General features: G+C 38.6%; 1 protein-coding gene across 1 annotated transcript; it reads left to right on the top strand.

The window, feature by feature from the left end:
* Positions 1-2,119: 2,119 nt before the first annotated feature.
* yipf5 (Yip1 domain family, member 5) lies at positions 2,120-7,519 on the top strand. The gene is made up of 6 exons (XM_085175259.1): positions 2,120-2,250; positions 3,014-3,131; positions 3,436-3,608; positions 5,097-5,242; positions 5,960-6,141; positions 6,360-7,519. The coding sequence occupies exons 2-6, from the start codon at positions 3,022-3,024 to the stop codon at positions 6,520-6,522; spliced, it is 774 nt and encodes a 257-aa protein (XP_085031385.1). The 5' UTR covers positions 2,120-2,250; positions 3,014-3,021; the 3' UTR covers positions 6,523-7,519.
* The last annotated feature ends 17,587 nt before the right edge of the window (positions 7,520-25,106 follow it).

The raw sequence follows: 25,106 nt of genomic DNA on the forward strand, positions 1-25,106 counted from the left end.
CAGCAGAAGACCACACTGAGTGCCACTCCTGTCAGCAACGCACACGAGTATTAAACGACTGAAGACTGAAAATTTGTCGCCGGGTCTGATGAGTCTTGATTTGAGCTAATTTTAGGATCAGAATTTAGTGTAAACAGTATGAAAGCATGGCTCCATACTGGCTTGTGTTGGCAGTTCCTGCTGGTGGTGGTATAATGGTGTGGAGGATACTTTTTTTACTCATTTTAGACCCCTTCACACCAACTAATTATTGTTTAAACATCAAAGCCTAAATGAGCATTGTTGCTGACAACATGCAGCAGTTTACCCATCTCCTGATGGCTGCTTCAAGCAGAATAACCATGCCACTTCACAAAGCTAAAAAACAGAAAAAAGGAAATGATTTTAGCATGACAGTGAGTTTACTGTACTCTAATAACTTCCACTGTCAGCAGATCTCAATCCAATAGAGCACCTTTGGGGTGTGTTTCATTGTATCGTGGAGGTATAGCAAATGCTGGGATCTGAGCATTGTTTTTACCAGAGAGATAAAATGTGACAGATGGTACCAGATCAGTAGATTTCTTCCGCACAACCGTGGCTAAACAACAGTTTTGTTACAATATTGACCAAAAAAGGCTTTTGTGTATATTATTGCCTAAAGACAGAGGGGACTTGGTATGTCTGCCGTGAATAATGATAAATCTCTGGTTCATGCACTTCTGTAGCATTTTTATCATTCATCATTCTGTAAAGAAGAATGTAACTCTAGGCTAGGTAGGGAGCCAGGTGTAATTCAGCTGCCTTTCACACTGCACCAGTTAATTTATGTCAAGAAATTCACATATTTCCTATTATGATTGCCAGGAGTGTTTTTTGTTTCAGTGAAGCAGAAATAATCCAGTTTTAATAAGCGCTGGGTAAGAGATCGAGATAGTAGTAATGGAAGGAGACTGTTTAATAACAGTCATCTGAATTCATATCAGTTTTGTTGTTCCTGTTGGCTTTTTCTGTTGCATACTGGTCTTGACCACTCTAAAGATAGAGAGCACTGGATCAAGAATGTATAGGCATCAATAATATGTTTTTCTTCTTACATTTCTACATTTGTGTGTTTCCATGTCCCACATGTCAAACCCATGTGCATCTGCAATGTTCACTCAGTTCCCATTTCCTCCCTTCCCTATTTCCTCTCAGCAGAGGTCATCAGCACATTACTTTCCATTATCTGCCGTCATCATCAAAGAGGATGGGTTCGCCGGAGTATTTCTATAGCGGTGCAGTCCTCCTGCATAAGCATACTGATTGATCTGTTTCTCAACAAAACCTGCTACCTTTGTTCTTACCACGAGCTCAGTGCGTGTCCTCTTAAATTATCTCACACATCCTGTCTCTATTTGGTATCACTAGAGAATCTTTTATTCAGAATATGAGTCAGAACCTAATAGGGTTACATACCAGATGTAAGCACAATAAGCAACACTTGAATTCATAAGAAGTAAAATTCGTTGTTTGTGAGACTTTGTTAAGCAAAGCTATACAAGGATTTTATCATTTTACGTTATAAAAATGTGTTCCTGTTCTATTTCTGTGCACACTTCTAATTCTTTCCTGCAGCTCATCTTCCATTTTGTATGGGTCACTATGGAAACACAATTCATCAGCTTGTTCTCATGATATTTGCACCAGAGCCATCATGTTTCAGTATATTAATATATATTATTTAAAAATAAATTAATAATGATAATAATAATTTACTAAGAGGGAAAATTGCATGATTTTATGTTGTTTGACATTTCAAACTGACTGTATTTATCAGATAGCCACTACTACACACTTGATCTTTGGATATGGTGTATATGTAAATGCTCATATCAATACAGCAACAAAATCATTGTGTATAAGCCTCTTTAATCCTTGAGAAAAAAGTCACTGCAGCCCAGAAAACACAGAAACTAACAGTAATTGCCTTTATTTGCGAGGTGCGTAAACCGAGAAGTGACTGAAGTGTATACAAAGTTAAAATATGTATTCCCTGGTCTTCTGTTTTGTTTTGTTTTTCTTCCTTTTGGTAGCAAGTGATTTTTATGGACGTGTAGTACCATCAATCGCCGGCAGGATGCGCCAGATATTCTGCGAGCAGGAATTTGTCAGTGGTCCCAACAATTTCCTGTTAGCGACGGCTGGTCCCGGAAGATTTACCTTTCTCCTGACACGTAGCAGCCGCAGCGAAGTTGGCAGGGCTCTGGGCAGAGTTATCACACAGCACAGGTAAGAGTTTGCACGACCGTAGTGTTTCATAGCGTGAGAATAGTGATTAAGTTTGAAAAGTTGGATTGAGTAGTAAGCCGTCGCTGATATTTTGTGTAAGTTAGGTCTGTGCCGGCTATTATGGCTAGCATTAGCTAACCAATTAGCCGCAGAGTTAACGGTACGTTAGCCTCCCAAAGATTAGTAGCTCAGTGTGTACCGAAAGCATCAGTTATTCATCTACGTGTCCGTGGTCGTAGCTGTTGAACCGTTTTATAGATGGAACAGTTACTAACAATAAGCCAAGAAAATGCTTGAAGCATACAGCTTACGGTATTGGTTTGTTTTGTTAGCCGCTTTAGCACTGCTGCATTTAGGGACCCAACTAGCGTTAATTGTTGTGAGGCTTATTGTTAACAAGAAAATGGAAGGTAAAAATGTTAAAATAAAAAAAATAAAAAAAAAATATGACTACTACTGTCACGTGGCGTTGTTTGTGCATTTAGGCTTGAAATTTGGTCGCTGTGCATTTGTGTACGATGACGTGTTTAAAGGTGTCAGGTGATTAACACAAAAAGATTAAACGCAACTAAATGCAAAGGTTGACATTTCGGATAACAGCACTGACTATTTCTAATTGATATTGATAGCTTACGAAGGAAGCTGGCATTGTTAAGCGAGTCTATGCTGTGCAGTGTAAGAGTGTTTTATCTGTATATAGAGCAGACGCATTAAAATAACTTTTCACACTGATCGACTGTGTTCCATTTTCTTTTACTTTCAGAGTAAGAGATGTCGGGTTTTGACAACTTTAACACAGACTTTTACCAGTCCAGCTACAGTGTAGATGACCAAAGCCAAGCCGGCTATGGCTACAGCAACACTGACAACCCCTACAATAAGTAAGTGTATGAAGCCATTTTTAATTGATCATTTCTCAGCTGCTGCTACACTATTACTGGGCCATTTCAGGTGCTCAAAACTAATCTCCTGATCTTTTGGAAACTTGTGTATTTGACATGTAGTGCCATATAAAAGTATTTTTCGCCTTCCTGATTTCCTATTTTTTGCATATTTGTCACACAAATCATCAAACAGATTTTAATATTAGACAAAGATTACCTGAGTAAATACAAAAGAGACGTTTCTAAGGCTTTTTTTTTCTTAAATTAAGTTTCCAGTTACTTACTATTGTGTATTTCCCAGGCCATATGGTCAATATGATTACTCCCAGCCCATGGGCTACTCATCCCCAGGAGTAATGCAGCCCCAGCAACCATACACCGGACAAATCTTCCAGCCCGCACAGACCTACACACCATCAGCATCACAGTCCATGTATAGTAACAGTTTTGATGATGAGCCACCACTGCTAGAAGGTATGTCGAGCACCAAGACTACATGCTGATGTGTTATGTCTGTCTGCTGTCTGTCTGTCTGTCTGTCTATCTATCAGCAAGATTGAGCAAAAATATTTCATTCCAGTCTCAATACTATAGAGAACCAGAGCAAAAGAGTAATCCATTAAATTATCTCGATTGCATTCTGTGAAATGTATCTCAATAGTTCTTCCAGTTATTCTTTCTTTTTAAGCAAGAAAACTGACTAGTATGGTTGTTATCATTTGCTGAGAAAAATAATTTTACTTCTTGTTTCATAATACTATAAATCGAATGGCTTTGTTGAACTGAATCAGCTACTGCAAGTACTGTTTGTCAGCCTTTGATATGATTTCAAGGTAGTGTAGGAGGAGCTCCAGTTGAAGTCCCAACATGCAAAAGTTTAGCATTGTTGAAATCAGCCTTCAGTATCATCTCTGATATTCAGCAGAGAAACTGTCTCTCAAAGCATGAAATTAGAGTTTCACTCGCCTGTTGCAGTTGCTTCCAGACTCAGAAAATTTCATGACTACAAAACGATTTAATAGAATAAAAGCATTGATGGATCAAATGATGGAGTTCGGCCAAGTGTCTGCGTAACTGGCAGGCTTGATTTTTCTGATTGTTCTTGGCAGACCTATTGTTTTATTTTGCCTCTACTTACATGCTTGAGAAAGACTGCAGACATTTTTTTTTTTTTTTTGGAAGCGTTTCTGACTGTAGTGTTTGTAGATATTTGGTTCCAGTACTTTCTGTAGTCGTACAGTACCTTATCCCCAAAACTGGTATAAGTATATAAATCTGTACTCTGGGAAATCAGCATTTTGTGTTTGAAATCAGTTGAAATTTTTGGTGTTAGTTTATCAAAATCTGGGTTAAAGACCTAAACTTGCATCTCTGCATTTAGAAATATACTTCCATTATCTGTCATTTGACGATGATGATAATTTGTGTATGTGTAGCTGCTCCACAAACGCACAATATGTGCACTTGCCCACCAAGATGCATTTATATTGCAGTGTTGCTTATATGTGGAGATGCTTACACAAAACTATAAAAAGGTAGATTCAGTCTAATACAATTTACTCTGATGACTGATGATTACTCTGACCACCATCAATCCTGAACGTCGACTATTGGCACAACACTACTTTACTTGACTTTGTCCTGTAGTTGAAACTGGATTCATCATATCTTCTCTGTACTCTTCTGTAATATGATCAGAATTCAGGGTAGAAAAAAATAATACTGAACTGGTAATGTTTCATTGTGAGTTTCGTTTTAGGACTGAGCCATTATTTAGTTGGAAAATCTACAATTACGATTCAGATTTCAGGTGTGAAGACACACCTGAAAGCATTTCATCGAAGAAATCCCCGGTTGAGCATTTGTGGAAGACAGATGTGTTTGGAACCAATAGGGCCTGGTGTTTATATAGAAAATAGTATAGTATAAATATCTGAAATGTCTCATCTCTTCTTCTCTTAGAATTAGGAATCAATTTTGACCACATCTGGCAGAAGACTCTGACGGTTCTCCATCCAATGAAAGTAGCAGATGGCAGCATCATGAACGAGACAGACTTGGCCGGGCCTATGGTGTTTTGTTTGGCCTTTGGAGCAACACTTCTTCTGGTAAATCATTTGGTTGATTTTTAGGTGAAAAATAAAAAGAAGATAAACTGGTAAAGACGAGTAATATTACTTAAAAATAATAAAATATTGGCTACTACATTAATAAAAGTGCCAAGTTTTAATTATAATTTGGGTAGATTGGTATCGATGTGTCAGAGGCTGTGTAGTCTTTTACATTACAAACTGTTAGCACTATCAGTAATGAAATTATCAGTAAAGTAAGTGTTCTGGTTTTGTTCAGTTGAGCGTGCTCAAGTTATGAGAAAACTATGAATATTTGTTTACCATGCAATCTTTTTTTATGAGACTTATGCACAAGGCCTTCATCGTGAGCTTCTGCTTTATTAGACTGTACCAAATTCATAGCTTTGATATCCACAGTAATTTTGTTTTTGTTTTACTTTTTTTAGTTTGAGTCTCATTATAATCTTGTGATCACAATCTCCTAGTGTGATCATCGAGTTAGATCTCAGTGTAAATGGCTGCTTCCAATCAAATCTGAGTCATGCAAATGGCTTTTTATTTATCAGCTATAGTTGAAACAGCACACAACTGCTGTGTAGTCAAATTATTTTTGTGTGTGTTCTGGCAATTAAATTACTGTTAAAAAAAAGAAAAGCACAGAGCATATAATTGTACAAACTCAATGTGTGAACTGTTGGTGAGTGTAGTCCATATCTAATTATGTGGATCTTTTTTTTCCCTCTCTGTTTACAGTCAGGTAAAATCCAGTTTGGTTATGTGTATGGCATCAGTGTGATTGGCTGCCTTGGCATGTACTGCCTACTCAACCTCATGAGTATGACAGGCGTGTCGTTTGGCTGCGTGGCCAGCGTGCTGGGATACTGCCTCCTCCCCATGATCATTCTCTCAAGTTTTGGAGTTCTCTTCTCTTTACAGTGAGTATACAGGAAAACAAAAAGGTTTATGATTGTTAATGTAGCCTGCCAATCTGGCAAAAGGACTTTTAAAAAGATATAGTATTTATTTACTAGATTAATATACAATCTAGTATTTTAAAACAAAGAGTTTTGTCGTATTTTTGTAGTACAGTCCGTAAATAACATCAGTTATTAGTAGTAAGTCTAACTTTCTGCTTATTTTTTGTCCTCTCTAGAGGCATGATGGGAATCATACTAACAGCAACAATCATTAGCTGGTGCAGTTTCTCAGCCTCGAAGATCTTCATCTCAGCGTTGGCCATGGATGGGCAGCAGCTGTTGGTTGCTTACCCATGCGCTCTGCTTTATGGGGTTTTTGCGCTCATCTCCGTCTTCTAAAAACCGCAATTCATCAACAGTTTCAAATAACTGTTCCCCAGTTTCTGTAATGTCGGCCTAATTGGCATAAGTGTAATTAGTGAAATTATTGGCTAATAATGCTGTTACTACAGAAAAGCGAGCGCTCCTGCCTAAATTGGTACCAGGATTTTTTTTTTCTGTCTTCTTTTATTGGCCTCCACCTTTCCCCACATTACAACTTGACCATTCGCAAGCTGGACTATATGGTGTCACACATGACTTCTCGTCACCTTCCTCGCCTGATATGCGTCTTACAGGAGAAGACTGTCAACAAGCGTGCTGGGAGGGGGGATTTTCTGTGGACCGAGTTGAGCCTTAAATGGTCTTGTACAGTCCTGTGATTTTTAAGGACATTAAGGGAACAAAGTGTTTTGGACACAGGTGGGAAAAAAACTGCAGTTTTCAAGAATAAAAATGAACCCTGCAACCTAATCTGAATTCAGCTAAAATCCTATTTGTCCTGGTTTTTGTAAAAGCTTTTATGAGCTTTTTGTGTCTCCCATATATTGAGCAACAACAAGACTAAGGGAAACACCCACTTTCATTCTGCACAGGACTACATTAACAGCGAAGGGGTTGTCTCCTCCGCAACATCGCATTTTCTTCGCAACCGAAGAGCCACAAACTTTATCGAGTGTGTCAGTTTTTGAACAGAAAGACAGCTGCTCTGCTATATCTAATGTATTTTATTATATTCTTTGGAGATTCCTTTGAGTTTTGATGCCTTTTCAGGAAGACAACAACAGTTTGCACAAAAACACTGCTCCCAAACCAAACCAGTTTGATCAAATGCTCAGAATTAATATTGGTAGAGATGCTGTATGTCTAGGTACAAGTGTCTCTATAGGTTTTCGTTCTTGTATGTATCCCTTTTCATCTCTTAAATCTTTATTTTTAGAGACGACTCACTTAATGCTTTGATGTGTCATCTGTTCTTCATGTCTTCTTATGCACATTAAAGTTGTTTTTGAAGGTTGCCTGCTGTGTGGGTAAATGTTTCGGTGGTCGCCCTAAGAAATTGTACGACCTCTGTGAAGACTTGGAAAAAAAACATTTTATTTGGGCCATGGACCCACTGTTGTTTGTTGGCTGGCAGAGAAAGAAACATTCAACGTTCTCCTACAGTGCTAAAGCTTGGCCAAGTGAGGGCACTGTCAGCCTACAACTACAGACCCTCAGCTTCAGGTGTAGCCCATCTGCTATGTGGTGTGTGGAGGACATTAGAAAGATTACACTGAAATCCAATTTGTTCTGAAACAATGCCACATGTCTGCAAATGCAAGAACCTGCAGCTTCCTATTGAAATAATGGATTCAAACCGGTTCTTTTCTTCCCTCTTTTAGCTTTTCTTTGTTTTATACACACGCATACAAAGAGCATCCTTAAATTGATAATAACCCACTTTAGATAGATGAATAATTCAACAATTTAAAAAGGACCCTTTTTTTCTGTTCCAACAAACTTAACACCATAACAGACCTAGCATTTCAAGAACACCTAGTGGGAGTCTGATCAAAGGCTCCTTCATATAGACATTCTGTGTATGTGTGGTCTTAATTTGAGTGTCAATTTCAACCTGTACTTTCATAACGTGTCAAAGCTATTAATGGATGGAAGACTGTAATGTTGCACTTTGATGCAGATGTTCTCAGTTTCTCGATTAATAAAAGATGAGTCATTTCAGGAATTTTTAACTCATGTTCACCGCATTGAGTGTCTCGGGTGCTCCAAATTATTATGCAGTTATGCATCGACTCAGCTCTGGGGATCAATGAAGCCTTCTCTGTACGATAGAAGCGAACAGGATGTTGACATTCAAACATTCTAACGTACAGTATTTGCTTTCAGGCGGTTTCCAGAGCTCATAGATTTCAGTGCCTTGCATCTCCATTCACTCAGAGGTTCACTGTTACATTTTCCTCTTGGGCTTAGTTTTTTTTCTCCTTCTTTCTGTCAGTAGTTGCTGTGGGAATACTCTGCGCCCGTGGCAGTCCTGTGGTAATGTTAAGGAAAGGAAGTTGATACGTCTCATTTCCTATTTGTAAAGTAGTTCCTCAAAATCATTTTAGTCACGATTTAACTGTTTTGTTTCTGTTTTTGAACATCAGTTCACAGCTGGATACAGCATTCACTGAGAGGCAATAGTCACTCTTCTAAATACATTTCTCTACAGTTTCCCAATTGCAGAATTGCAACACCCTGGAACATCAAAATTCCTCTGGAAAACCCCCCAAAATGTAAAAAAAAAAAAAAAAAAAAAAAAGATTTAAGTGTGTATCCAACAGAGGCAAAAAATATTTAAACACCACAAAGTTGAGATTCCTAAAGTCTAATAGTTAAAAATTGTCAACAAGATCAAGTACTGTTTAAAAGAGAATCCAGCTTTTCCCTTTTTCATCGCCTCCTGAATATTTACACTCAGGCGCCTCCAGGTGACAGTGTTGAGTTACTGTCCTTATGACTCACTGGATTTTGTGTTTTTCATGTACTCACTGGTTACAATATGAAGTATATATCCCCTGGAGCAATGACTGCATCCTCGCTTCTTTTCACATTTAGTCATAAAATTTATGTCTCACTCTAGCCCAAGATCATCCGGTAGCCAAACACACCCATCCCCTTTTACTCTGTACTCTGACTTTTTTTTGTTTGTTCATTTTTCGTTTTTGTGATTGGCTTTTAAACTTTCGGTTTGTTTTTTTTTGTAATTACTTAAGTGCCTCAAGTAGGAGAATATATCCAAATCCAAATCTTTTTCACCCATGTAAAGTTCCTATGAATAAATAAATAATTGTTTGAAATCAAAACCATTTTATTTTACGACATGGGCGCAAAGTAATATTAATCTTTGTATTCACTGGAATATATATATAGTGCCTCTTTTGCTGCTTCTGTTGTGCCAGTACTTGTACAGCTAGTAAAATATTACTAATCCTAAAATTCATCTTCACCTTTATGCTGTTTTAGGAGTAGCTTATCATTCTGTTTGTCTCTGAGGAATAAGGCCCACCATTATGTCATCTAATGTTGGATAATCTCACCTCCATCTGGCTGGCCTGGGACACAGTCTGTCCTACCCAGCAAGCATGCCTGGCTGACCAGTGAGCTGCAGATAATAGTGAAACTGTCCCCAAGAAAACACCCCATTTTTACAGAGCTTGAGAGAAATACATAGAGCGATAAAAGCTTCTGAGATTACAAAAGAAGGGGAAGAAACTATTATGGGGAAACCACTTAAAGCTCATTGTTTAAGAAAGATTGTGATAATATTGCGGGTCGCTTGCAGGCTGAATCGTTGTAAATCAGGATGCAAGTGGCATTCGTGCAGCCTTGGAAAACAAAAGTCAGCATTTCAACTTTCTCTTTTAAAAAAGCCACATTGGAACCTGGAATTTGTTTTCCATTTCCTTCCTGCAGTTAACATGGTTAGCATGTGCAGTGCCTTCATGGGAAGATTTTCATTACTCACAATCAAAAACAAAAAAAAATCAAAGAAGCCGCAAAATTGTCATTGTTGGATTTTGGAGGGGGGGGGGGGGGGGGGGGGGTTTAAAGTCACTGTGTAACTCATAACTCTATTTATTGAGATTGTCATTTTTTCTTGTCTAAATGAAAATGTTCATTTTCAACTACTTAAAAAAACATCAGCAATACATAATTGAGTTCATGCATCTACTTCTATAACAATTTTTTTTAAAATATGTTTAAATATAATATTTTATGAGAAATTATTTTTATTTTAAGTCACTGACAGCAGCAGATTTTACTGGATAAGAGGTGTAGCTTGTGTAAGCAATACACTCCAAAAGGCCTTGGAGCAGTGAGGCTGATAAGGATGTCATCTTCAGTGAGGTGCCAGAGAAGCGACGGGTGGAAATGTAACAATTTGTATTCAGCAACGCAGTGCTGCCTTTTAATGCATCTACAAAGCCAACAGCACATGAATATTCACTGAGCAACTGTTAGCACAGCACTGAGTGTGATATGCTCCTGCACTTCATTAGGCTAATTGTACCCCTCATTGTACTGTGGACTCTTCTAACAGTTGATTCAGAACTCAATGAACTAATGCAAACACTGCAAGGCCCGATCAGCCGAGTCTGGCTAAGATGAAATATGGATGTGAATGTGAGCGTGTGCATGTACTTCAGTGCATGCTCCTGTGTATTCATGAGTCTAAGTGTAATTTGTGTACAAGCACTCCTGCACAAGCATGTACTTCTGTGTGCATATTGCATATTTGTGTGTTCTAAGCGACATGCTCACAGGAACTCCTAATTCTTTATGTAAAAAGATCGTGATCTTTTTTTGAGAGCAAGGACAAATGCATGCATAAGCTAAACATATTTTAAAAGACAAATGCATTTACACATCAACATACACTCACCACAAACCTTATTAGAACTCTCTTTGGTCTTCAGAACTGCATTAATTCAGTTCATGTTGCAGATTCAACAAGGTGCTGAAAACATTCCTCACAAATTCTGTCTTATTTAATGAATCATTTCAATGTAAACAGCTATCTCCTGGAAGTTTTCAGTCTTTTGAATATGTGGATTTACACCGGAAGGCCCCATCCAAAGTTGTGTTTCTTAATGTTTACAGGCCTCCTAAATACTGCACAGACTTTTTTAATGATCTCAGTGAACTGCTGTCTGTGATCTGTGTTGATTTCGACTGTGTAATTATTGTTGGGGATTTTAACATCCATGTGGACAACCCTCAGGACAAAGGGACTAAAGGCCTGAGTAACACTCTGGGCAACTTTGGGCTGACTCAGCATGTAACAGAGGCCACACATAATAGAGGACACACTCTTGACCTACTGATCTCCAAGGGCCTGAGCATTTCAAAGGTTACTGTGTCTGATGTGGGTCTGTCTGATCATTACTGTGTTTTCTTTGAAAGTAAAATTTCAGCCCACACAAATATATCAACAGCAGTGATCACAAAATGGTGTATAACTGAATACAGTAGTGAGATCTTTAACCAGGTCTTCCCCTTAACACCTGACCTGTCCAGAGGTTCAGTCAATGAGCTCATCAATAGCTTCAATGCTAAAATGTTAAATCTCATGGACACTATTGCTCCCATTAAGGTGAAGGTTATCTCTGGAAGGAAAAAGTCTCCATGGAGAAACTCCACACTGGTGAAAAATGAAAAAAGAGAGTGTAGGAAAGCTGAGCGCAGATGGAGAAAAACAAACCTACAGGTTCATTATGACATCTATAAAGAGAAACTTCACAATTATAATTTACAACTGAGGAGTGCAAGGAGGTCCTACTTCTCTGACATCATCACCAAAAACAGTCATAATGCTCGGGTCTTATTTTCTACAGTTGACAGGCTAATAAACCCTCCTGTGTCAGTGGCAGCTGAACTTCATTCGACCATGGCCTGCAATGACTTTGCCAAATTCACAGAAAAAATCCAAAAGATTAGACAAGCAATTGGTACATCAACGGCAGATTCACATCTGTAACTTCACATCTGAGCAGACAAGTATCACATGTAGAGTTCCCCAAGGTTCCATCTTGGGACCCCTTCTGTTTAACATTTACATGCTCCCACTGGCACAGATTATAAAGAACAACAAAATAAACTATCATAGCTATGCAGATGACACACAAATATATATATCACAATGTCACCAGGAGACCGAGGCCCTGTACAGGCTCTTGGTAAATGCATTGAGGAAATTAATGACTGGTTGTGCCACAATTTTTTCCAGCTAAACAAAAACAAAACTGAAGTAATAGTCTTTGGTGCTAAAGAAAAACGATTACAGGTCACCAGAGAACTTCAATCTATACACCTAAAAACCACAAACCAGGCAAGAAATTTGGGTGTAGTGATGGATGCAGACCTAAACTTAGAAAAACACATTAAGACAATAACAAAATCAGCTTACTATCACCTCAAGAATATTGCAAGGATAAAAGATCTGATGTCTCAACAGGACCTGGAAAAACTAGTCCATGCATCCATCTTTAGTAGGCTTGATTACTGTAACAGCATCTTTACAGGTCTACCTAAAAAATCAGTCAGACAACTACAGCTCATTCAGAACTCTGCTGCTCGAGTCCTCACTAAGACCAAAAAAGTGGACCACTTCAATCCAGCTCTGAGGTCTTTACACTGGCTGCCTGTCCGTCAGAGGATAGACTTTAAAGTTCTGATGCTGGTCTGTAAAGCTCTGAATGGTTTAGGACCAAAATACATCAGTGACCTCCTGACCCAGTATGAGCCTTCCAGATCCCTCAGGTCATCTGGATCCGTTTTTTTTATCAGTTCCCAGAGTCAGAACCAGACACGGAGAAGCTGCATTCAGCTTTTATGCTCCATATATCTGAAACAAACTCCCAGAAAGCCTCAGATCACCTGAAACACTCAGTTTATTTAAATCCACGTTGAAGACTCACCTATTCTCAGCTGCATTTGAATAAAACAACAAATCCACACTGTTAAGCTTAAATTTCAAAACTTACATTTTAACTACTGATTTTATCTACTGTTCTGATTTTATCTACTGTTTTTTTAATAAATTTTAAATCGTGCTTTTTGTTCTTTAATGTCTCTGTAAAGCACTTTGAATCACCTTGTTGTTGAATTGTGCTATATAAATAAACTTGCCTTGCCTTGCCTTCTATATTGACCTGATAGAATCGCACAGTGGCTGCAGATTTGTTAGCTGCACATCAATGATGTGAATTTCTCTTTCCACCACTCCAAAGGTCCTCTGTTGGACTGTCATTGTCATGTTCAAAAAGCCAGTTAGAGATGTTGGAAGCAGTCATCATTACACTGCGGTCATAAAGTCAGCAACAATACTCAGGTAGGCTGCGATGTTTAAACTATGCTCAGTTGGTACTAAAGGGCTCAAAGCGTGTCAAAAACACTATTACCACCAGCCTGAATTGTTGCTACAAGGGAGGCTGAATCCATGATTTCATGTTGTTTATTACACATTCTGACTCTAACTTCTGAATTTTGGAGCCTGTTTGAATTGTAGCCACAGATTCCCTTTCCTAACTGAGAGGAGTGTTGTCTCCTGCTGCTGTAGTCCATCTGCTCCAAGGTCAATGTGTTACGCATTCAAAGATGCTCTTTTGCATACATTGTTTGCAACAAGGGGTTATTTGAATTGTTGTTGTCCTCCTATCAACTGGATCTGGCCATTCTCCACTGAACTCATGTACATTTCCAAATGTACATAAGCATGTGCAGAAACACACACAGTAGCTGGATACAGCTATTCACAGCTGTATCCAGCTGTGAATAGCAGTGACATCATATGTATGGCCAGAACCGGTTTGCTGAGTGTTCCTGTCAGGTCCACTTAATGGCTTTGCAATATGTGAAAATTGCAGGAAAATCACTAATAATTTCTTAATTCATTAATGAAGTTTTCAGTAAATTGCCATTCTAGTAAACATACAAAAAAAAAATCAGGTTATTTCTAGACCTTACCATTATCTGAAAAATAAATAAGTAAATTATAAAAGTGGTTTACTTCCCAAATTCCATACGTAAGCAATGCCTTGGTATAAACTGTACTGTTAATGTAAACTCTAAAGTTTTAAAGTTTTGTAACTGATTGAAAGCAGGCATTGAACTTGTTTTTCTTAAGACATCTCATGGTGCTCATCATTTGTTTTGTGCAAAAGCCTCAAGACTAAGGCCACTTGAGATGAAATCGATCTCAAGTGTGCCAGAGTTGATCTCAAGCAGCTGTACATGGCTCATGAAATAACATCTGAATTTATGATTAAGTAACACTGATTTGTGTTTCCTTCTTCCAATAATCAGCTGTGTCTCATATGTATGTTTGAGAACAAAACTCCTCTATGTGAAAATAAATAAGAAGAAACATAATGGATTGGATTTATATAGCGCTTTTCAAGGCACCCAAAGTGCTTTACAATGCCACTATTCATTCACTCTCGCATTCACACACTGGTGGAGGCAAGCTACAGTTGTAGCCACAGCTGCCCTGGGGCAGACTGACAGAAGCGAGGCTGCCATATTGCGCCATCGGCCCCTCTGGCCAACACCAGTAGGCGGTAGAGATGGACCGATCCGATATTACGTATCGGTATCGGTCCGATACTGACCCAAATTACTGGATCGGATATCGGCGAGAAATAAAAAATGTAATCCGATCCATTAAATATCAAAAAAGCACCTCACAAAACTTGCTACGCAGCGTAACTCGGCTCAAAACCGTAGCACGTAGCAGCAGTGTGCATCACGTGATAGAGCGGCTGTGTGTATTTGTAGCCTTGCTAGCAAACCAGCATTTCATCTATGAGGAAGTTTTCCCAGAGAGAAGTAAAGCAAGTGTGTAAGTTCATCTCTGAATGTCTGTAAAGCGTTCCCACGTTAAGCTTAACAATAGGGGTGGGTTTTTATAATCGATTTATCGATTAAAATCGATTCTGGCTTGGATAACGTAAAATCGATTCATTAAAATCCTGAATCGATTTTTTAATATAAATTTATTTTGCCCGAAATGACAGAATCTCTGGTGAAATCTCACAAAATTTCAACAACCACCAAACAGCTAAGACAGTAAATGAGAGCAGGAACACGGATTCTGCACAAAGACGTAAACACACAGCGCGACCCACGGATCAGAATCAGTTAGATGTCGCCTTTCTCACGGTCGGGGCTGAAAGCCGACAGCTCGCTGATTCTGATCTGTCGGCGGGTCCGCGCTTTGTGTTCACGCCCTTTATGCGCTGATTCTGAAGCTGTTAGTTTGATGTCTCTCCAAACAATATTGACCGAACCAGCAGCAAAAGAAGATCCAAACTACGCTTCACATAAACATCGTCATGAATTCCCTCTGACTTTTGCTGTTTTGCTTCCACCACGATGCACAGGTCTCTCCCCCCCACCCCTCTCTCTGTACTGTTTTCCTCATTATTCGCTTGCTTGTTAAGCACAAGTCTACAGTTGTTTACAGCGCTGTCGGCCGACGTTTTTTTTTCTTTTTTTCATTTCATATACTTCCGAAAAGAAAACCTAATTTCTGCCGTTCAATACTGAACAAATTTAAACTTTTTAAAATTATGCAAAATGCAAAACGCTTAGCCGTGTCTCTAATAACACCGCTGTAACTTCAGAGGTAATGTTCATGTGTTGATTAATGGTTTTCTTTCATTTTTGATGTACTGCAGAATATTTTTATAAAATCCCAAGCCAGGAAACTCGCGTTCATGTATTTCTGTGCTTTATCCTCAGCTACTTTGACACAAAGGCCTCTGCTGTGATGCTCACACCTTTGATAAAGTCTTGCGAGTGTCAGCTTCCTTTTTATAGATACAAAAAAATTTAAATGTACTGATCTGAATGATAATATTTCTGACTGTCAAAATTTCCCAGATTCAAATCAAAGTGAATCGAATCGAATCGAATTAAATCGAATCGTGGATCAAATCGATTCGGGACCTTGTGAATCGGAATTGAATCGATTCTAGAAATCAGTGACGATACCCAGCCCTACTTAACAACCATACCTGGAGCGACTGCCTCTCTCTCTCTCTCTCTCTCTCTCTCTCTCCTGCTGCTTCAATCGTGAAACAGCTTAATGATCAGCTGATCGGCTTTTCTGTCGTGAGTCCGTCTCTCTTCTTAGTTTTTGGCCCACTTCTCACCAGAAAGAGGAAACCAGCGGCTGAACAACAGCAGCACGTTTAAGCTTGATAAGCTGTTGTTAGAATTTATTTAATATTACTTTCTACACCAGGATCTTTTTCTACTAGCTGACGGCTCGTAACTGGTAACTGTGCAGGGGCGGATCTAGCAAAGGTTAGCCAGGGGGGCCGATAGGGCATGAACAGGGAAAAGGGGGCACAAAGACATACTTTTCTTTCTTATTCTCATTTAAAATGTCTAGTTTTTAATAAATAATTATCTGACTCTTACACCCAAAGTTTTAATCTTGTGTAAAATATATAGAAGTCCATTACTGTATATAGTAACTGTTAAGTCTAATATACCCTAGTAAGCTAGTACTTTTTCCTTTGGGAAGATACCATCTGTGCAGTCTGCAATTCTGTTGAAGAAAGATGTTGAATATATTTAATTATTCTTGAAAAATAATTTATTTTTGTGCATTTTCCCCCTGCATCAAATTAAATTTGATTACATCGATTAAGCATCATGAGGTGGAGGGTGGTTCCCTTTTTTTTTTTTTTTTTTTGCTGGGAGTTTGCGACCCTATTAGTTAGGTTGCTTAAAATTTCTTCTAAGTACTCTTTAAAATACCAGAATAGGGAGGATGGAGCAGGTTTAACTTTATTAGATTGATCAGTGTTGCTGAACTATGACATATTTTGGACGCAGTGTATTTTTTACATACAGGTATAACAGAATAGCTTTAGTGTTGTTATTTATTTAAACTTGAGTATAAACTTATACAAAATGCAGCAAGATATTAAAAAAACGTTTTGTTGATTAAAAAACACACTATATCGGATTCATATCGGTATCGGCAGATATCCAAATTTATGATATCGGTATCGGTATCGGACATAAAAAAGTGGTATCATGCCATCTCTAGTCACGGGGGTGGGCGTGGAAAGGATTTTGGCCTGATCCGCCATGTTCGGGGTCTAAGCGCAAGCGACGAAGGAGCGAAGGCACACACAACCGCCACGGTTCGTATTTGCTGTGTGGTCCGCTGCAATGTTCGATCGCACGACCGGCAAGAGAATAAGGTTGAAAATGGTTTATCTTTTCATTCTTTCCCAACATGAGGCAGCTCGTGTATCGATGTTAGCAAATGAAGGCGTGTAGCCTGGATAGCAGCTGTGGGACCAGCTGATATCCAGTTCTCGTCCATCTCCAAATATCTGTTGGTGCTCCAGACATTTTCATTCCGGTAAGTTCTAAATATGTTCATATCACTCTTTATAGCCTATTAGTTTTATTTTCGATGCGCTCTGAGGTCATAGCAAATTAGAGCAAACATCCTACTGAGTAATTTTGCAGATACACGTTCTGTTTATAGAGTTGCTAATTATTTGGCATTATTGCAGCAAACCAACCTTATGAAATGGATGAAACATCATGACTGGGTTCCAGCGCTACACAAGGGACCTGCTTCGAACAAACCACCATGCCAATCAGATTACTTCTTCCATGTGAGGGTGAAGAGGTGACCCTTCTGGATAAGATGGTGAAGGTTTGCTGCATTTGGTGAACAGTGTGATAATTAAAACCAGGGAAAAATGAAACCTGCTCCTGTTAAACATTCCTAAGTCTTTTGCTGTATAAATAGCGGTATTTTTCAAAAGATACAGTAATTAAAGTAATATTAGTAGTGGGTGATATCATGTAAACATTTTGTCACTTGTAAACTATAAATGATATGGATTCTACATTGTAACGGATGTGATGTTCTATAAAGTGGTTTTAATAATAAAAAAAAAAAGGCAAACATTAGTTTGTTTCTTTATTCAATTTTTGAACAGTGGGACTCAGTCAGTACATATTCCCATATTCCCATAACCCAGCATGCAGGTTCATCTGTAACAGCCCTTGTGCCACAGATCAACACTGTTGCTTCTACATTAAACAGAAGAGCAGTGACATGGGTGCAGGTCTCCACGACTCCGGCCTTACAGGTGCAGCGGGCGGCTTCAACCTTCCCTGTGATGCTCATAGTGACCCATGGCTGCAATGCTGGTTCATTCGGTCTTTGAGAGTGCAGTAACTGAAACACACACAGACAAAGTTAATTTAAAGACAAGAACTATGAGCCAAGGCCGACATAAATGTGTTTAATCTACTTTATCATAAATGTAACAAAGTGTTTAGAAAGTTAGCACATACATGTAATTTTTCATTTCTTTATGTGTCAATCTATAGAACGCTGCATGTTAAAGTGTAAATCTGCCTGTTCTCTGTCAGAAACCTGCCTGCAGAAAATGAACCTAAAGTATGTAATGCAAGGATGTCATCACTTTAGAGATGGAGAAAGCATAAAGTGACAATTATGAATCAATTAATATGATAAGGAGATTCTGCAGGTCACTAATCAAAGTTAAAATAAAATGTATTTTTAGTGACACAGGATACAAATATGGAAGCAAGATGTATAATTAAAATTATTTATAATAAATATGAATAAATCATTGCAATTTCTTTAACCATAGAGAATAACTAAATCCTTCAGGACAATGTCACATCAATGCACTGAACTCACCATGTTTTCCCTCTACCAGCCTCCACATGTTCTCACTGTAGTTTCCCCTCATGAATGAATTTATGCTGCACTAATGTGAATGTTTGCAGGGAAATCAAACACATTTCACACGCAGTACTCGAGCTGACTTACCTTTGTTTGAATGACGACTTGTACGCGCTGACTCCACAGATAAGGTACGAAAATATGTCAGGCTATGTCAGTAGCGGTTGGTCTTCAGGGTTTCTACTCCACGGCCGTATTTCATATGGGTCCACATTTCCAATGCACGCTATTTTCTGCAAGTACCGCCGCTTCGCCTCTGAACGCAATCGGTCTCTATACCGTCCGTTTCTTTGGAGCTGCTTTTAAGCATCTTGTAATCGTCGTTCCAACACAGTGTGTTTGTTTTGATTCGTAGACCCCGAACATGGCGCCGCGCTCCCACAATGCATTGCGGCGTGACGTCAATTCCAAAGCCCTTGCCCTGGGGCTTCCACCCAGGAGGACGTGCCTGGGACACCTTGCTTAGGAGGAGTCCAGGAGGCATCCTAGCCAAATGTTTGAATTCCCTCCACTGGTCCCTTCCAATGTGGAGTGCTTGCCTCCACATTGGAACTGACAAAGAGTAGCCCTGGTGAAGTCCAACACTCACAATAAGTCTGACTTATTGAAAGAAATGCAGACTGAGCTGTCTCTGTATTTCTACAGCAATGGATCAGATACAAAATTGAAGCACATCTTACAGGATTTCTTTGAGCAGGACTTACAGGACTTACAGGATGCCTTTTCCAAGCCCAAAAGGACATGTAGATGTCTGGGGAAAGTTTGACGCACCATGGAATATCCATGAAAGGATCAAGAGTTTTGGAGGTAGGAATTGATGATCTCACTAGTGCCTACACCAGATGCTTCCTGAGGACCCTCACTATATGTCTAGGTAAACCAGCATTCTCTCCTGCCACCTGATCCAACTCACCACCAGGTATTAATCCTCTCTTTACTTGAGTGTCCAAGAGTTGCAACTGTAGATTTGAAGACTTGATTACAAAATTGTTCATCAATATGAGTATGGCATTATGGACAAAATGTGGATTGCATAAAAGTTCTAAAACAGAGCGCACATCAGGTTCAGGTTCATTACAGACACTCAATTGCCCAATTAAATGTCTTAACACAATCTTAAGTCTGAATAAAGATACATGAACACTCACTGATTAGTTGGATGACTGAAAGGGGGGAAAAAGCTTCATTATGAACCAAATCAAACTGTTTTCACCATTTTTCCTCTGCTACTCAACCTGATTGGAACAGTGCAGGTCACTGAGTAATTTGAATTGCACAGCTGAATAAGTGAATTTCAGTGAGTAATATAATATACTGAAGTACAAACTAATCATACTCTCTGCAAAGTGGGTTGCATGCTTGTCAGGATCTGTTTGTTTGTTTTCTGTATTGCTTAAGTCCATGACAGTTTCATTAGACAGTGGAATGTTAATAGCAGCCACCAGTACAGAGAGCACAACAGAGAGTGTACTTATTTTTAGGTTATAAAATAGGGAAGCAGATATACCCAAATACTCTTTTACTTTAAAGCACTGAAATATGCAGTGCTTTAATCCAGGACATGTTCCTCCCACCTTGTCTTTGCTGTGGTTTTGGGTGCCACTGTAGCTTTGGTTCTTGATTTTATTTCATAAGACTGAATATTTACCCTTTGTTTCTACTGGAGCTTACTACACATCAAGATTAATGCCTTAGATGATTTTAAAGCAGTGCTATCAAGCATGAAGCCTGCAAAAGGTTCCAATCCAATGTCTTTTCATAGATTACAAAAACATGAGCAGTTATTAATAATTATATTTATCCATCCATTTTTTCCCCCACTAATCTTCAATTCACCAGTGTGAGTGATATCAAGTGGTTTTAGGGAATCTGGAGACTGTAAATCATGCTATGTCTGTGTGTATTATTTATGGGACAGTGGTGACAGAGTTGAACAGGCACCTGGACACTGCCACCACATTTGCCCAGAAAGGTACCTGCTGGTCAGCTTGAAGGGTCACGTACGAAACTTCAGGCAGTGAAATAGTTAAATAATACAGCTCTTCATACACAATGCAAGAACACACTCTGAAACTCATGATTTCCAACAGCTTGCAGAACAGTTTACCCCTGGATCAAGCAAAGCAAAGCGCAAGCATGCGGTCTGGGCAATCCTCGCACATTAACATGATAACTTTTAGAAATTAAGAAAGACTGGGCAAATATAGTCCCCATAAAGACAATGAACAGGCACAATAAATGGCATAGTGCACATACAGAGTGGCAGCCAGCGCAATACAAATTTTGGGTTATCTGATGGAGCTATAGGAGTGATCATAAACGGTGCACAAAAGGGACACAGGTCATGCAGAGGTCAAAGGGTGCCTAGGCATAGACGAGATCTGGACTTCCAAGCACAAGCACCCGCAGAGAAGCTAAATAATTCAAAAATGAACAAATTAAAATAAAAAAGTTTGTAAAGACAACTGACAGCTGTCATTTCAATGACTGTGGGAAAACACAGGTGCAAGTCCCAAACCCACAAGGTTTCATATCAGTGCTGTAAATGCACAGACTAGTTTGTGTTAAGCAGTTTTCATGTTTTGTGTGATAAGTGTTAATTAATGCTGAATATTGATAATTTTAGATAGATGATGGATTTGTTCATTAGTGTTTAACAGTTGTAATGGTTGCACATAATTACACAAATAAATCAGAAGTCAATTCCTGAATGTTCTTGCATTTTCACTTTTAATAAGATATATTTAACTTATTATTCCTGTTGTGTTTTTGTGATATTGCATGATGCTGTGTGATAGTAGATTTTTTTTTCTCAAACATTTCTTTTCCTTCTTTGCACTAAAATAAATTTGGAAAGTTTCAAATAGTTTGTGTGTATCATGCTCAGAGCTGTTTGTTCACCCTGGAGTTAATGCTTTCATTTTTGGTGTTATTGGCACTTTTAACTGTATATTGGCTATTGGGTCTGGCTTTGGGGATCGTGGCAGGGACACTTCTTCCCACACCTTTGGTTGTTTTACTTTCTGTCTTTGCCTTTTCCCTACATTTCTTCTGGCTTCCATGATCTTCCCATTCTGTAATTCCCACTTTTTCTCCAACTTTGGTCTTGCATAAGTTGTCTTGTTTGGGTGCTTTGTCTGATTTACTGACCAAGAGGTTTTGGAAAATTACACTGTTTGTAATTTGGTCTCTGTACACCACTACAGCGATTTAAAATCAACCAATTAAGATTCAGTTGAAGAGCAGAATTTCAGCTTTAATTCAGTGGGTTTATCAAAAGTAGTCCATGAACTGTTTAGGACTTACAGATGTTTTTTTATATATACTACTCCAGTTTTAGAGGCTCAAAAGTAATTGGACAATTGACAGACAATAATTTAATATCCAGTTGTAGCCTGTTTAGTTGCTATTCAGTGACAAATAAGTGTTGCACTTGCATTTGATAGTTGTTCACTGAGATCCATACAGATAGAAGATGCACTATCATGGTGGCTATCATTGGGCTAAAAAAAAAAAAGAATTTGTTGCAAATCACATCTAAACAAGCCTGCAACGCTTTAACAAACAACTCGTTAGACAGATGAAACTTATAGCAGAATGATAGGAAGAGAACGGTATGAAGAAGGAAAGGAACAGTGATCTGAATTGTACCACATCATCTGTCAAACATGGCAGAGGCAATGTTATGGCATGACATGGCTGATACAGCCAAATGCTGCAAAACTGATTGGAATCTTCACAGTGCAAATGACCCACAGCATGATGTAAAGGCAACCCAAGAGTCTATCATTGCAAAGAAATGGGATGTTCTTTAGTGGTCACTCAACCCAAAGCATGCTTTTCTGGTTAAACAGTTAATGCAATGCTTTTGTCAGCCCCCTTGAGACTTGAGAAGTCGGTACTTTAATCACGAAGGCAAAACAGCAAAAGTTGTGTCATTTCCCAAAAACTAGTTTTAAGAAGCATTATTTTCTCCTAAAAGCTAAAAACTACATTATGCAATTACAGGATTTTGGTAACTATCTCTTTAGGTAAAGCAATAAAGAAAGCAACATTTAATACAGATAAGGAACCTTTATCCATTTATTTTATTTTGAACTGGCCATCCAGCTCAGCAGAGGGCTGGAGCCTATCCGGGTTTTCATTGGGCAAGAGGTGGAATATTCCCTGGGCAGTTTGCCAGTCTGTCGCAGGGCTAACACAGAGAGACAGGCAGCCACAAACTCTCACATCCACACCTAGGGACAATTTACAATCATCACTTCACAAAACAAGCATGTCTTTGTGCTGTGGGAGGACACCAGAGAACTCAGAGGAAGCCCACACCGGCACATGGAGAACACGCACACTTCACACAGAACAAAAGTGAAAAGATACTATAACAGAGTATGAGATTAAAATGAATGAAATTAAATTTACAAAGTTGAGCGGTTACATGATTTTACTGTATCATTTCCTCATCATCATTATCTCTTTAGTCTCTTTTACTGTACTGTACAGGGAGTAGGTCTTTGTTTTTAACTGTTCACGCATGATGCACAACAAAAGAACAAACTGGATCATTGTATTCAGTTCGTTAGAGCACTAATGAGCTTCTTCCTCAAACAAGTAGATATGTCCATGTATACTAATATCAGGAAATGAAAAGTAGGCTGAGTAGACATCACTGCATCACCAAATTTTTATCAGTACAAAATAGACTTTAAATAATTTAAGGGAGGTGATTGTATGAGCTCCATTCATATTGGACAAATTCTGTTTAATGTGCTGACTGTGCCCCGTTTTTTAACGCTTTGCCGTGCAGCACTCCAGCGATGTTTCCTCTTTCATTATGCAATCAGATAGGCATCGTATTGCTCCCAAATTCCCAACTATTGTAATGTTTCCAACATGCAAACATCACAATAATAATAAGCATAATAAATGTTTTCTGTTCACCATGTATGTAACAGAAACAGTCAGTTTGCATATAGTTTATCCCATAAAGGCACCCAGATTTAATGCAACAGCTAAATGTAGTATTCACTGTGAGATTTAGAGTGGTAAGGTATGGTTTCTAATCTTGTACATATGTTTGGAAAGAGACCAGGACCCAGATGTTAAATAATAAAAGAAGCATTGTGTTAGTTCACTCAAGTTGCACTTTTTTGGCTCTTTCATACCATCTGTTTGCAGTATGCTTTAAAATACCTAAATAATTTATCACTGTGGGGCTAGTAACATCCTATCACATAAATCCTGGTTCCCAGGGCGGGATTAAAGTCATTCTCGTTCTAACACAGTTTGTTTGTTAAGTGGTATTTTGTACAGTCCATTTAACAATAGATTAAGGTTTAGTTTTAATGTATGTCCTTAGTTGGGATATTCACGCATAAGCAGTAGTTTATTTGAGTGGTTGTAATTACTACGAGTTCACATAAATAGCAAAGCCATATCATGTGTACAGAACAAAAGAAGGTGGAAAAAAAGGTTTTCACAGGAGTTCTGTGAGGAAACAAAGGACACCTTTACTGGTTTGGTAAGAATTAAGAGGGTAAGTAGCAGCCAGGTGCTGTAAACCAAATGCACTTGATTAACTTAATCATCAGCAAGTGTAAGCAGCACTCTAAAAGCAGATATTTTTGACAGCTTGCCAGGGGTGGATCTAGAAGGGTGGCACCCTAAAATGATCTCTTGCCACCCCTAGTGCCACCCTAGTTTTGCATATGACAGCGTTGTTTATTAAAATAAGATAGCATTAACACTTTGAGCCTAGCTACAGTTAACACTGAATATAAATTATAAAACTGAATATATTGTATAGTGTTACTAAATTCAGAGTTGTGATATAAAATATATATATAAGCCATTCTTTTTTCTAAATACTACCATCATGGTTTAAAAAAAAAAAAAAAAAAGCATTATCTAAGGACAGCGTGAAAACAGTAAAGAAACAACAAAAAAAAAGCCGCCTCGTTCCTATTGGTGGAAAAATGTCGACCAATAAAAAAATGGCAACACATGGGATTTGGTTGTTTAGGAAGAGGGGAATGTTTCTGGAGTGGCAATGAGACAGAGTGAGTGAGAGGGAGAGAGAGAGATATATATATATCGATAGCGAGTTCTGAGATGTGAGAGATTTGTGACGTTTAGCGTGAAAAATGTATTGTTAGTGTGTTGTGTAGTCGTCATTTTGTGTGTCAGTGAGGGCACTAATGAATGTCACAAGGGCAGATTTCAATGTAAACATTGTCTCCAGGTGGAAAACCAGAGGAGTGATACACCTGCTGTCAGGCCTGCAGGGTTTATCCCTGTGGTATTCTCC

This window comes from Neolamprologus multifasciatus, chromosome 10 (genome assembly GCF_963576455.1).
Source record: "Neolamprologus multifasciatus chromosome 10, fNeoMul1.2, whole genome shotgun sequence".
Lineage (NCBI taxonomy): Eukaryota > Metazoa > Chordata > Actinopteri > Cichliformes > Cichlidae > Neolamprologus > Neolamprologus multifasciatus.